Raw genomic sequence first — 15035 nt, forward strand, 5'->3', positions numbered from 1 at the left:
TATCATTATTATCGTTTTTAAAATTAGGCCGACATTAACAGTAATTACATTGTTTATCTACTGGGTAACAGTAGTTACTGTATATGCTCTGACGATCTTAAATTCTGAGACAGACCCTTTATATGAAAAACACCCGTCTATTAATAGCGAGAACAATTTTCTTTCATAAAAGTACCGTCATACATGTCAGATCGTGTGTGACTGGGTAAAGCGTTAATTAGGATTGTGTGGCATCATCAGTACATGCTCTATGAGCATTTTTTAGCTAATTAAAGATTCAGTTAGTCTTCTACTCTCCGATAAACATACACATAATAACACATATTAATGTAATGGGAACCAAAGTATTTGACCAAGGCATCATGACTACTGTATTGTGTTGATTAATTTCTCATATAAGTACTCTGTTATGATCTGCCTAGGAAATCTAAAGTCATATTTTAACTCCATGTTCTGCGTTACGCTCAAATAATGATTTCCAACGTTTAATACTCATATTTTCTGATGTGAATTTCACCGTGTTCTATGTCCACATGCTCACTTGCTTAAAACTTACCCAAAATAGAAATAGATAATAATTGAGCAATACGCCCCAAAAGAGAAATAGATAACAATTGATCGGAATGGAGGTAGTAAGTCACAAATGTGGCATTATGATTTAAATGGAAGTGGATTCGAATACGAGATTTATTGTCTACAATAGTTATTTTGGGAAAAGAAGCAGCAGATACATCTGTTGTTGACTCACAATAGCAAAGATTGTCATTTATGAGGCTTGTAGCATTGGTTTGTAAGCCCCTGCATCCGGGCCTTATTTTTTACTCTTTTTGTCCCATCTGTGTTGTCCTCTAACTACCATTAGTGGTTAAATGTAGAGAACTTTGGGCAATATTTTCGTACAAAGATTCAATGACTGCAACATTTTTGAATTATAATATGAACAATTTTCCCCTCCTGATAACTCAAATAAAACAAATATTATGTTATAGTATATCCCATGTTTGAAGAACTAATGGTCAAAGTTGAAAATATTTGACCACCAATGTCAAATAGGGACAATAAATTTGGAACGAGGTAAAGTTGTATGATGACCCTTGGCTATTTTGTGAAAATTTTTCATATTTATATTTGCCTGAATCGAGTGTACAAAATGTCATGTCAGAATGTAGAATATGAGACATGCGAAACGTCGCCAGATTGGAGTGTAAAGTAATTCAGCCTAGAAGAAGAATGCCTATTTCTCACTGTTTTTTAATACCCTTGTTAAAATTGTCCTGTCGGAGGCCTTTGGTATTTGTTATTACAGGAGATTGAGTTGTCTGCATTTGACAAGGATAAGGTTAAGAACAACACAGAATTAGTGAAGATAAGGAATAAATTACAGTGGGGATTAAAGAATCCACCGTACTTTTTGGAGGGACATTTTCTTATGGTAAACAATCCGCCTTAGAGCATGACTTATTCCATGTGCTCTCCTCTTTAGTCTCTTTGATCTTGTCCATGTATTTGCTTTATATTGGGAGTTGGACATAATCGATTTTGATAGGATAAGATAGGAGCCTTGTACAATTAGTTATAGTCCAATGTTTAAGATGCTGTCTTTTATCGTGTTTAGACCTTCTATGATGTGAGCACTACCTAAATGTATTATGGACTTCACTATCGTTTAGACAGTCTGTCAATAGGTTGCAGAACGTAGTTGGGTTTTAGGAATGCACTATCTTTTCAGCGAATCTTGTATAAGATAGACTCACATAGTCGTACATGTGAGACCAACCTAAATCTGCACGTATTCCTCATTTACTTAGTGTTAATGGTACGGTGAGACATATGAGACTATAAGTTAGTTTAAGCAGTAAAGTCATTGACGGGTGATACTAAATCTTAGGGTCAGTACACGATGGCAATTCGTTTTCTTTGTCCCTTTCACACTGAGAAAAATTAATGTCTCTTATAAATTCGTGTAGATTTTCACTTTTCATGAATTTTGTTCCACGGCTCACTTTTATTATTATTAGGGTTTTATTTGTGACAATACTACATTTGCACCCCATTATGTGTGTTGTATTATGGATTCTTCAGTACTAATTATTCTTAACTTATATGGGCTGTCATCTCAGAAGAAGAAACTGTTGATATTAAGAGGTTCTCTCACACGATAGAAGGAAGTTCAGTAGACCAAATATCTCTTGATAACTCTGGCTATATGACACTCCTACCAAGATATTTTAGTACCTCGTTTTGCATTCCATACCACTTTCCTCCCTGTCCTTCGCTTTGTGCCTAGCAAGTAAATCTTATGTAAATAATCAAGTCAATTCCTCTCTCATGTCGACTTTACTTTCAACCAAAAATCCTGAATTGTCGTTTACATCTTGGAGTCAAGTTATGGAAGCTGGCTTACTACAAAGAGGGACTTCGGGCTGCTCTTTGTACTGCGAACTGGCGGGTACTGACCAGTTCATCATGTTCATTTGTCTTAAACACCATATTCTTACCATAAACCACAAGAGTGAGCCTTAATTTCAACCCTGTTATCCCTCCTTCCTTTAATTTGGATTTTAATAGAGCAATAAACGGCCAACCATTTTCGTATGTTTCAACTAATTATTATTGGAAATTTCACACGTTCGGAAGTTTATTGAGGTAGTTAATCTAACACTTGTTGAACAAAACCTTCAGTTTAGGCCAAGATGATATTGTATTTGTTCCAAAGCTTAATCAATCCGTGGAGTATAATGACCCATGGATTAGTTAGTCAATTATCTCCTCTCTCCAAATCAAGTAATTATTGTACCAATTATGTTGACGTGAAGAGTGGGGAGGCAAGGGTTCGATAAGAAACAAGGGTTCTGATTTATTTATATTACTTCCTCTATAGGAGTAGATTGTTGATTACGGGTTAAGTGGACAGTATTTCTTTGATTGCTTGTTATAATATTGGTTTCTTTTAAAAGGTTGGTTTGATATTTTTCAACATTGCGAATGTTGATTTTCTAACCTCTGAATAATTCAACATTGATCTACAGGTGGGAGTGGTTCCTAATCTGAGATTTTCTGCTATATTGGCGCAAGCTGAGAGACATTTACTGTCTTCTATTCTTTTGTCTTTGCAGACACAACAACATGTGTAATGGACAAGACTTTCACTCTTCTTTCAATAGGTGTGCTATTGTTTCTGCAAAAGCAAAAGAATCGAATTCAGTCTGCTGCGTCTCCTTGAATAGACGGTTTCTGTGTTCTCCGCGGTTTTAAGTCGGACTAAGATGCAAGTTCAAAAGCCACTTACAAACTATGTCATACAGGGTAGGGTGACGTGTTCAACTGTGAGGTCTCACTGATGGAAGTGGTGTATTACCTATCAGAGCATTCACCGCACGAGATATATTCAAGATGAACCAGAGACAATCAATCACAGACAGTTGCAAAACAATAACAACTACAACCTGTGTACACCAATCGATTACCGCATATACTCTACCACACACACTCACAACAACAACAACACCACAAACACGACACAACAACCGACACACTAGACCAACCACAGAAACTGAGTAGGCGAACCTACCTTTAAGCGACTGCAACGGTTCCATGTCCACACACGCAAGACCCAGCAATCAAGCAACACCTATACACACAATATAATCATCTCTCACCACCATTCTAACCCTAACCGAAAACACAAAGACACGGATGATGATGACGACATACCTACATAAGGAAATCTGGCAAAGGACCGCTACCCGTCTCAAGCTATGCACTCCTATGGCACAAGGACCTTCAAAGGCTCCCATGGAAGGTATTTGGTGAAGGGAAGAAGAAGGGACGACATCAAGGTTTAGAAGAAAGAGGAGGAAATGATATGCGATTTTAGGAAAACACGATTATAAACCCTCGCTGAAAAGACGCTACTCGATCGAGTAACTAACATACTCGATCGAGTGGCCCCTACTCGATCGAGTATCCAAGCTACTCTATCGAGTAGCCTCTACTCTATCGAGTACCACCCACAACTCAAGACACAAGATAACTTTGGCACGTAGTCCTAAGGACTATTACTGCTCCCAAGGTCAGTCAATGCTGGTCAACGGGTTCCTAAAAGGGCAGGTATTATATATGGTAGTCCCAGCCGGCCTACCGGCTGGGAGTTCCCCTCAACAATTATTCCTTCTTCTTCATGCTAAGTCTATCCAATGGTCTTGCTTGCTCCGATTCCGCCATTTCCACTCCAAATCCTGCAAGATGGACATAATATCATAGACTAGGAAATCGGGCCACAAAATTCAATGCAAGACGCATAAAACCGACTCAAATTGAGTCGGAAAACATGAAAATAGAGAGGAAAATTGGTGCATTTAAACACTATATCAACCTCCCCACACTTAAACATTACTCGTCCCCGAGTAAGAGGGTGAGTCAAAACGAGACCCTTATTCGACTATAGGTTAACTATATTAATAATATCTGATAAAAGGCAATTAACGGGCCTCCTCCGTCCCTTTAACTCACGTAGTTTTGCCTATGAGGTAAGGCACAACTCATAAGGCAAGTGGGGGCTTCAAGGAAAAATGTGATGCATCCAATCATGTGAGCATAGAAACAAGTAATAGAATGCATCTAACAAAAATGGTCCACTTCCTCATCTAAGTGGCCGAATTTTCAGCTCAAAAATATGGCCTCGGTCGGGAAATACCGGCTCATAGTCTCAATGGAGGTGCCAATCCCCTAAGCGTGGCCTAAGCAACCCTAACGTGTCCAATAAAGCTCAAGAAACGGATTCTAGAGCGGGAAAGAGGAGAAAGGGAACTAGACCTCCGAGAATTACCAAACCTGCACAAGATTCAACCAAACGACCCATGGCTAAGAGGACCTAAGTCAATGACATCCTCACGGTTATCACTCGTCTCTCATTTGAATTCCGGGCGTTTTTTGTACAAAAAATAACCAAAACACTCTCCTACTACGACTCGTGAAAACGTGCCCGCAATCTAATGTGTAAGACCGTCCTATGTCCAAATGAAATGCAAAATGTAACAATGCACAAATCATGAAAAAAGGGTTGCAACGGGGCTAGGGAGTAGGGCGAAACGGGATTGGTGCAAGCACCGTTTGGATATGTGGAGTTTAAATCAAGAATTGTCAACACATCACATCCCACTTCTTATTGCAACATATGAGACACGTCTATGCCCTAACATAGAATTGATTACCAACACTATGCAAAAATTGCATAAACCCAACTCAAATTGGAAAAATTTGAAACTACTCCTCTTATTTCAACAAATGAGCAACGTCTACACCCTAACAAGAGTTCGGTTTCCCAAAATCAAGCAAAAATTGTGTAAACCCGACTTACTTTGAAAAAACATCAATTTGCCCTTATTCTAGCAACGGCTTTTTCTACCCCTTAAGATGATGTGGAGGGGTGTTGCTTGCCTTTTTCTTTTCCTAACACACATATATACAATCACAACTAGCTCTTTTTGGATTTTTCAAAACTTTTCTACTTTTCTATTTTGTTTTTCATTTCAATATCAAAACCTCTTATTTATATACAATGCCAAATAGATGCCAAATTTCGACTCAAGTGGATATGTACACTATCCACCACTATGACCCAAATCACCTCCTAAAAACACTACTGCATAACCGACCAATTCATGATCAAGAAAAGGTGTATATGGAATGTAGTTAATTTAGTGGGTTTGCCAAATGGAAAGGCTAAAGCTCAAAGGAGGTGAATCAAAAAGGGAGTTAATGGAAGGGACAAAACAAGGCTATTTGGCTATGTGAGGTTCATATGCATGTGAAACAGATTTTTATTTCATAACTTGTGCAAAAAAATGAAATGCAAATCATGGTTTAAAGACGGAATGACACAATTATGCGTCTAGACACAACACGTCCCACGAGGAGACCTACTCACGATCCTAAATGAGGGTTGGGTATGGATGTACCAACCCTTTGAGGCTCTAATCCTCACATAAGAGTAGCTAGGTCGAGACTTAGGTCTAGCCTACGGTCCATGGTCGCACAGGGCGGCCTAGACTCGTTAGTTGGGTCCCAAATTTCCCACAACTAATCTATGGACACGGGTGCAAGCCACGGGGAGGGACGAGGCACAATTAGGACTTGACTCATCCTTGGGGTATAGACTTCCCAACCTTGACCACATTTGTGAACATGAGATAGACATGCAACGAGTCAACTAAACCTAGCAGCACATCAACACCAACACAACAAACCAAAAGATCCCAAAAGGAACATCCAAGGCACAAAAATCTCATCCTCCTTCAAATATACAAGATATGTAAAGAAAGAACGGTAAAGGAGTAAGAGATTAGAACGAGTTTACCAAGCGGGTCTTCTAGCTCCTTTATGCCTCAAATGGTCAATGTCTATGCCAAAGGTTAGTCAACAACAAGTATATATATACAATGCAATATTTTTGAAAATTTTGAATTTTTCGATTTTTAGGCTTTTTTTTTCGAGTTTTCTTAAATTTACAAGTATACATGTATATGCACAAATATAAACAATATTCACAAAGTGGATATTTACCTCTCCACACTTAAGATTTACATCATCCTCGATGAAACGAAATGTAGGGAGGAAATAGGAAAGGAAATAACATATTTTTGTATTTTTGTTATTTTTCAAAATAAAGAACGTGTTTTTGTATTTTGGGGTTTTTTCGAAATTAAATAACATGTTTTTGATTTTTTTTTTGAGGGGCCTACTCCCCACACTTGTTATATACATCATCCAGTGACGGAGGAAGTGTGGATAGGAGGCAAATTTGTGAAAATAAAAGCAACATATTTTTGGTTTTTGTTGGTTTTTTGGAAATTAAAAACATGTTTTTGCATATTTTCTTTTTGATTTATGGAATTTTGTCCCCACACTTATTTATTGACATAGTGTGTGCAGGAGATTCGAAAAGTAAGAAATAACATATTTTTGTGATTTTTGATTTTTTTTCAATTTTTTTTGTATTTTTGAAAAGGGGATGCAATGCATGAACTATACTATATGCAAAAATTGAAATACGATGCAATATAGCCTATATGAATGCAATCCTATATGTGATAATTTTTACATAATTGAAATCTAATGCAAGTCTAAATGAATGCAACTAGATGAATAGCTATCCTACATATCATACAACTAACTAAATGCATACGAAATTGAAATATGAATGAGAAGTTTGGATTTAGGGAATCATACTTGGCATTTGGATTGAGAGGGAGAGAAGAGGGCCATCATTACTAGGCCTCTTCAATTTCGGTGTCATCACCGTCTTAATTATCATCATCTTTATCATTCCCGGCTCCAAACTCGGATTCGCGGATGAAATCATCCGCATTCATAGGCATATCCGAGCCGATGTCCCCCATCTCCGTAGTCATATCAATGAACACCCCCGTGTTCCCTCCCGAGCCAGTAGTGCCTCCCTCACCAAAGATGGAAGGAGCACCCCCGAAACATCTAGTGTCGTGTCCCTCCCCATGAGTGAAAGGCGGGGTGAGAAAGATCGGGGCACTATAGTAATCGGGACGTATGTTGATGTCACCGTAGAGATAGGTCCCGTCCGCCGGATGTCCACCATCCGGAGCTAGATAGTATGAGGGGTGAAGGTCGGAGGGGTGCTTGTATTGGCGCCTCATGAAGTCATCATAAACCGGAAATTGACCCACCGAATGGTCAAAATAGATACGGTCCATGCGTTGTTGAAGACTGAGCCGCTCACTAGCGGTATCTTCATCTCCTCCATGAAAGAGATGAGGTCGTCGTGGAAGGGAGGTGGTTGTTGCGGTTGGTGACTACAGGACCCTTCCCCTTGTTGGAAAGGACCGGGAAAGAAAGGGGAAGTGGGCATGGTGTACCACAAGGTGGGTCTCGCGGGCATCGGGTGCTCACGCGCATAGACAAGGTTTGGATTTTGTTGTTGGGCGGTGTTTGGGTCTTCAATATCCTTAACCTCAAGCAAATAATATGGTGAATTAGGCACCACATTCATTTTATCGGGGTTGGGGAGTGGAATTGAATTTCTATCCACCCCGCTCACTCGTATTTGCCAATATTTTTGTTTATCATTGGGGTTGGTCTTGATCCAATTAAGGGTGTATATGATGTAATCTTTCCTCAACATTGTTTCCCCCGTGATAAAACTCATCCCATTCAAATTGAGCTTGTGGATGAGTCGTTTGGCAAGGTGGGTGATGAGTCCACCACCAAAACTTGAGATGATTGGCCCGGGGAGTTGCTTAGGCGGTAAAGGTGAAGGGCCAAATGGTGAGCAATGTCAATCTTGAAGGTAGTGGGATTGGAACATAGATAAGAGCCGAGAATTTCCAACTCCTCCATTTGGAAGTTGTGGTTCTCTTCACGGCCGAAAACAGTCCATCCCATGTACCGATGCCAAATTCTAATAGCGGCGTTGTGAACCGTGTTGGCCGCTCTTTTGATATCGGGGGTTATCATCGAGGCCGGTAATGGCCTTACATAAAGCACCACGATCAAATGTTTCGGGGGCTTTGTGAGGAGGGCTTAGGTCTAGCCCAAAATGAGAAGCAAAAGTCGGTAGGGTTAAGGAGTAATCCTTGTTCATCAACCGGAAATGCAAAAAAGGCGACTTTTTGGTTTGACGGTGTTTGTCTATCCTCAATGAGCTCAAAATTCTCAAGTGAGACGGGAATAGGTCTTTTCATGGATATCATACATAAATTTCATTACAATACCCTCAAATAATTCTTGGGTCACTCGGTTTAACCCCAACTCTCTCATGGATTGACGATCAATAAAACGAGTTAGGGTAAGGGGGCGTTGTTTGAAAAGCACGAATTTATATTTCATTGTGACGGAGGAGAACTTGAGATCTGAGAATGCCGGATCGGGACTCATCTCGGAAGCCGCGGCCGCCACCAACTCCGCTTGTTGTAAAGCCAAATCCCCCTTTCTAACTCTCTTTTTCGGTGCCATGGGTGTTTTTGAGAGAGGGTTAAAGGAAGGAAGGAGGTTTGTGGTGGTTTGTTGGTGTTTAATGAGTGATTGGAGGTGTTGGGTGGTGATTTGGGGAAGAAGGGTTGAAGTTTAGAGGGAGAAGTGTGTGTGTGTGTGTGTGTGTGTGTGTGTGTGTGTGTGTGTGTGTGTGTGTGTGTGTGTGTGTGTGTGTGTGTGTGTGTGTGTGTGTGTGTGTGTGTATTTCAACTTGTCTCCTCCTCGGGAAGGGGTTCCCCGAGGTAGAGCACCTCGATCGGACCTTTGTTATCTCCTTCATAGTAACGCTTGACTCGTTGCCCATTGACCCTAAAGGTTCCACCTTCCTCACTCCAAATTTCAAAGGCACCATAAGGAAATATCTTCATCACCTTGAAGGGTCCCGACCACCTCGATCTAAGCTTGCTCGGGAACACCTTAACTTTGGAATTGAAAAGGAGAACAAGGTCTCCCACACTTACATCTTTCTTCATGATCTTGGTGTCGTGCCATTTCTTTGTTTGGTCTTTGTAGATTTTGGAGCTCTCATAAGCCTTCAGCCTTAATTCTTCAAGCTCATTCATTTGGAGAAATTGCACTTCTACGGCGGCATCAAAGTCAAAATTCATTTCTTTAAGAGCCCACCAAGCCTTGTGCTCTAGCTCAACGGGCAAATGACATGCTTTCCCGTACACAAGCTTGTAGGGTGTTGTGTCAAGAGGTGTCTTGTATGCCGTTCTCAATGCCCATAACACATCCGGGAGCTTTTGGGATCAATCTTTCTGGCTTTTTCTAGTCACCTTTTCCGAGATAGCTTTGATTTGGCGGTTAGAAACCTCCACTTGCCCACTAGTTTGAGGGTGGTAGGCAAGTGCCGTTTTATGCCGCACTCCATGTGACTCGAGTAATGCTTTAAAGGTGCTCTTGCGGAAATGGGATCCACCATCACTTATAACCACTCTCGGGGTTCCGAACCTTGGAAAAATTGTCCCCTTGAAGAGTTTCATGATGACTTTACTATCATTGGTGGGAGAGGCCACCGCTTCAATCCATTTGGACACGTAGTCCACCGCCACCAATATATACTCATTTCCACAAGAGTTGGGAAAGGGTCCCATAAAGTCTATGCCCCAACAATCAAAGAGCTCAATCTCCAATATGTTTGTGAGGGGCATCTCATTCCTTTTTCCAATGTTCCCGACCCTTTGGCATGCATCACACGATTTCACCAAGTAATGGATGTCTTTGAACATGGAGGGCCAATAAAATCCACCTTGGAGGATCTTGGCAATGGTTCTTGAGGTGGCCAAGTGTCCTCCATACACAAAATTGTGCACTCGGTCAACAATCTCCAAGCCCTCCTCTCTAGAAACGCATCTCCGAAACATTCCATCCCCACACTTGCGAAACAAGTGGGGATCATTCCAAAAATATCGTTTGGCATCATGCCTCAACTTCCGCCTTTCTCTCGGTTCCATCTCATCCGGTATGAAACCATTCACTAGATAATTTGCAAGATCCGCAAACCAAGGAGTATTGGTGCTAACTTCCATTAGGCTATCTTCCCTTAGCCATTCATTAATCGGTCCACTCTTGTCTTGAATTCCATGGTTTTCAATGGTCAATCTTGATAAGTGATCGGCAACAACATTTTCCGACCGACCTTGTCCTTGATCTCCAAATCGAACTCTTGAAGTAATAAGACCCACCTCAAGAGCCTCGGCTTGGCATCCTTTTTCACCATGAGTTGTCTCAAGGCGGTGTGATCGGAGTAAACCACCACCTTAGAGCCAACTAAGTATTGCCGAAACTTTTTAATGACATGCATAATGGCCAACATCTCCTTTTCGGTCGTTGAATAGTTACATTGCATTTGATCAAGGGTCTTTCTAGTGTAGTAGATGACATGATATCTCTTATCAACCACTTGGCCTAATACCGCGCCCACCGCAAAAACCGACGCGTCGTACATAATCTCGAAAGGGAGGTTCCAATCCGGGGCCCGAATTGTTGGAGCCGTGACCAATGCTTCCTTCAACCTATTGAAAGAATAGAGACAAGGTTCATCAAATACAAAAGGCACATCCTTGAGGAGTAATCAAGTTAATGGCTTTGCTATTTTTGAAAAGTCCTTAATGAAACGCCTATAGAATCTGGCGTGGCCTAGAAAACTCCTCACCCCCTTCACATTGGAAGGAGGTGACAAGTTTTCTATCACGGCAACCTTAGCACCATCGACCTCAATACCCCTTCTAGAGATAACGTGACCGAGTACAACCTCCTCCTCTACCATGAAATGGCATTGTTGGAGCTTGTGTCCTCCAGTTAGTGCGGATAACGTCATTGCACATACACTTGTACGGACAAGTGGGAGCTTGTCGGGGTTGGTGTCCTTAACAGTTAGTGCAAGGACTTATAAACCTCTAAAAAGGATCAAAGGGCATACTTTTGGTATTATTATCAGTTGATCCACGTTTATCAATAACGGTTGGCTTGCTAGATAAGTTTGACGTTATTGTCATACAGATGGCGGTGATCAACTGGTCCCTAAAAGTCACACCTATAGGATACGTTCGAGAGATGTGACGGTATGAAAATACTGTCATGTAGATGCCAATTTTGACTAACCAGTTAGTCCGAGTTATTTGACTAGTAATTAGTCAAATATGTGATGTTGAGATATTATATTTGATACGGATTAAATATCATGGGCTAAGGCGAATTAACCAGTTAATTCGTAAAATTAAATATAAAACGATTTATATTTAATTAAATGTATGTTGAATATAATTATACAATACTGTTTTTGTCGGACACGAATTAATAATTCAGCTAACCCGTATTATTAGCCGATGCCTTAATTTCCGATAACCGATAACGATTTATAATCAAACCGCGTCATATACATTTAGTCATTTGGGTTCGGACTACGAGTCAAATAGAAGAGGAAATGGAAAAGCCCATTTCCTCCCCATGGACTCGGCTTGGCCGAATTAGGAGAACAAAAAGGAGAGCCTCCTCCTTCTTGTTTAACCTAATCATCATTAGTGAAAGATAATTAGGGTTTCGAAGAGCATTCTTCTCTGTAGAAACCGAGATCTCACATCTCAAGCAAACTCACATCAGTTCTCCCAATATTGCAAGGCAATCGGAGAACACGTTCTAGCACAAGGGCATATCTCGGACAAGGTCTTGGGTGCAACAATTAGGAGGGAATCTCATTTGATTTCTGTTCTTTACGCCGCACTATAAGGACCCGAGGTTGATTCTAATTCCTTATCGTTTCTATATTGTATTTATGTTTTATGACGATATTCACATGTTAAATTTACGTTATAGTCCTAAATTTAAAGGGTAGTATACGGATATTAACCCACAAGTGGTATCAGAGCCAGGCCACGTGAATTTTTCCATGTGTTTTTCATAAAACTATCTTGAAACGATTTTTGTTTTGTCTAAAAACCTTGCGGCATCAGCAAATTGTTCTCTCGGCAGAATTTTTTTTTTCCTGTTTTTGCTGCGTTTTTGGTTGCCTTGGGAACCGTGTCATGTTTACACGGTTGCTCTTGTTGTTGTTTTGTCTCGAAAACCGTACCGTGACATGTTTTACACGGGTTATTTTCGTTTTGATATTATGCATATTGTTATTTTACCCGATCATTATAACAATATGTTAATGTCTAGCTTTTTGTAGTTTTGTTTTCAATCAGTTTTGATCAAAATAGCGTTTGTTTTGTCTTGCCAAAACTGTTTCACGAGGGTTTGAAGTTTTCAGAGGTTTTTGCACTCGATCGACCAAATTTTTAATCGATCGAGTGGTTTTTCTGACAAGTTTTTGCTCGATCGAGTCCTTGTTGTACTCGATCGACCTGCTTTAAAATCCCAACGCTCGATCGAGAAGTCCTCGTACTCGATCGAAAGCGTGTCTTGATATATAAGTCCTCGATCGACCACCAGTGTTGTCGATCGAGTACCTCCTGATTAGCATACCTCTCGATCGACTTGCAGTTCAGTCGATCGAGCCCTCCTGTCCCTCGATCGAGCACTTATGTCCCTGGATCGAGGGATTTAAATCTTTGACACTTTGAAAATTTGTTTCTTTTGATTTAAATTTTCTTTTGGCTTCAATATGTACTTTATACGGATATAGTACACTCGCTATGATTGTGAAACGGTTCACACACGTACCATTAAGTTATTTTAAAGCGTTTTTAAAGTAACGGATTGTAATGGATTAAAATTAAATGATAGAAGCGGTTTTATCACATGAATTTTAATCATTAAAAGGTGGTTTGGATAATTTTAACATAATTACGGAATTATGTCACGAATGAATTTTTTTTAGTTGATGCATTTTTATTTATCGTTAATTATGAATGTTTTTGAATGCCTTTTATTACGTATTTATTTATTCATTTTGCAAACGGTTGTAACTTAGTGTGGCCTTAGTAGAACGTGTTACCGTAATGATGGAACACGGTCTTGGTTGTATTTTGAGATCTCGTATCTCCGTTTTGGATTTTTCACTTGTAATTACAGTTTTTAATTAGAATGTAATTAGGTTTATATTTTGTAATTTTAATTGTAATTTTTGAGAAGACCAAAGACGGAGACCGGATGCTCACTCCCGCTAATCGGATCAATATGGAACAACAAGACAAGCTTCTTGGGTCCAACGGTGGATTCCAAAGTTGTATTTTGTTCTTTTTATTAGGATAGGCCACACTAGGAAATTTTATTTACGTATTGCATTCAATTATTTATGTTATCGTAACGATAGTATGCATCATATTCCGCCTAAAAACCAAACCACCTAATAATTGCATGAAAACTGACACATATAGAGGTCACGAGTTAGTTTTCCTTGACATTCGTATGTCACACGTTTTTCAAAGCCATCATCCAAATAAATTCATTCACGACAAACGCTAGTTATTCGTTCACTTAAAATGAATTATAATTTTGTTGATGGGATCTTCCTCGTATAAACAAAAATTGAGAACGGTCTTTATAGGTCAAACTCCAATGAGTCCCTTCTTCGTCGGTAGGCATAATATGACCCCTTCTACGTCGGGTAAGTTGGAACCGATTGACCTATTTTATCTCAACACTATGGTCACTCGTACGATCCTGTGATTATGGTGGACTATAGATAGGATTTACAGAAATCTATCGACCAAGAGTTCTTCCGGAAGAATTAGCTAAACAGTTGGCTTATCAGTTTACAGAAATTGAGTCTTGGGATCACTTGTATCATTCTTGAGGGAGATCAATTATGCAAGTGGGAGAGTCTACATGTTTAAAATGAATTTTAAAATAGACTTAAATCACCTCGATGAGTTGCTTATTTCGTTTTGTTTTTCTTTCTTTTTCAGTGTAGATCACGATTTTAAACTGCTAAAACAACAAATGGCTGGTTCAAGTGATAACCCAATGCCAAGTGCCACATTGGACCGTGAGTCCTGGCTTCGGATCTTCATGAATCAGATGAATCAGTCTACTCGACTGAAGAATGATGGATCCAACTTCGCGGACTGGGAGGCGGCATTACGGAATGCTGCCGCTGCTGACGGGAAGCTCAAATATCTCTTGGAGCCCATCCCGGCAAACCCAGGTCCCACGGCTAGAGCTGCTGAAATCACCAAGTTTAATGATTTCTGTATGGAAGCGGGTGCGATTAAAAACGTACTCATTTTTGCAATGGAACCCAATTTGCAGAAACGCTTCATAGCCCATGGTGCAAACAAGATTTTCACCACGCTCACCAAGGAATTCTCGAAAGCACCGAGAATCGTGACTTATGAGCATACCACTCGCTTCTTTGATGCGAGACTCCAGAAGGGCCAACTGGTTAGCCCACACATTCTCAGCATGATTGAGAATGTCGAGAAACTGGAGACCTTTAACTGTAACATCAGCGAGAACATTGTTATCGACCGCATACTTCACTCACTCCACGATGGTTATTCGCAATTTAGAGCGAATTACTATATGAATGATTTGAAGAAAACTCCCCATGAACTGCACTCCCTTCTCGTACAGACCGAGAAGGA

At 40.2% G+C, this 15035-nt stretch overlaps 1 protein-coding gene and 1 long non-coding RNA gene across 2 annotated transcripts; one reads left to right on the plus strand and one right to left on the minus strand.

Moving 5' to 3' along the window:
* The first annotated feature begins 514 nt into the window (after positions 1–514).
* LOC141626727 (uncharacterized) lies at positions 515–3344 on the plus strand. The gene is made up of 3 exons (XR_012536317.1): positions 515–1432; positions 2121–2449; positions 3117–3344. It is a non-coding gene; the product is annotated as an uncharacterized LOC141626727 (long non-coding RNA).
* Positions 3345–4164: 820 nt separating this feature from the next.
* Positions 4165–9611, minus strand: LOC141632555 (uncharacterized). Its single transcript, XM_074445096.1, has 2 exons — positions 9266–9611; positions 4165–4238 (listed from the first exon to the last, which is right to left on the minus strand). Exons 1-2 carry the CDS (start codon positions 9609–9611, stop codon positions 4165–4167), a joined length of 420 nt encoding a protein of 139 aa, XP_074301197.1.
* Positions 9612–15035: the final 5424 nt, after the last annotated feature.

This window comes from Silene latifolia, chromosome Y (genome assembly GCF_048544455.1).
Source record: "Silene latifolia isolate original U9 population chromosome Y, ASM4854445v1, whole genome shotgun sequence".
NCBI classification, from domain to species: Eukaryota; Viridiplantae; Streptophyta; class Magnoliopsida; order Caryophyllales; family Caryophyllaceae; genus Silene; species Silene latifolia.

Bases quoted from the DNA above. Each gene is read 5' to 3' on its own strand.
- LOC141632555 (XM_074445096.1), bottom strand. From the start codon at position 9,611: ATGAATTTTGACTTTGATGCCGCCGTAGAAGTGCAATTTCTCCAAATG. The intron at 4,239-9,265 runs GTCCGATCGAGG...TCCATCTTGCAG, and splicing joins CTATGAAGGAGATAACAAAG to GATTTGGAGTGGAAATGGCG.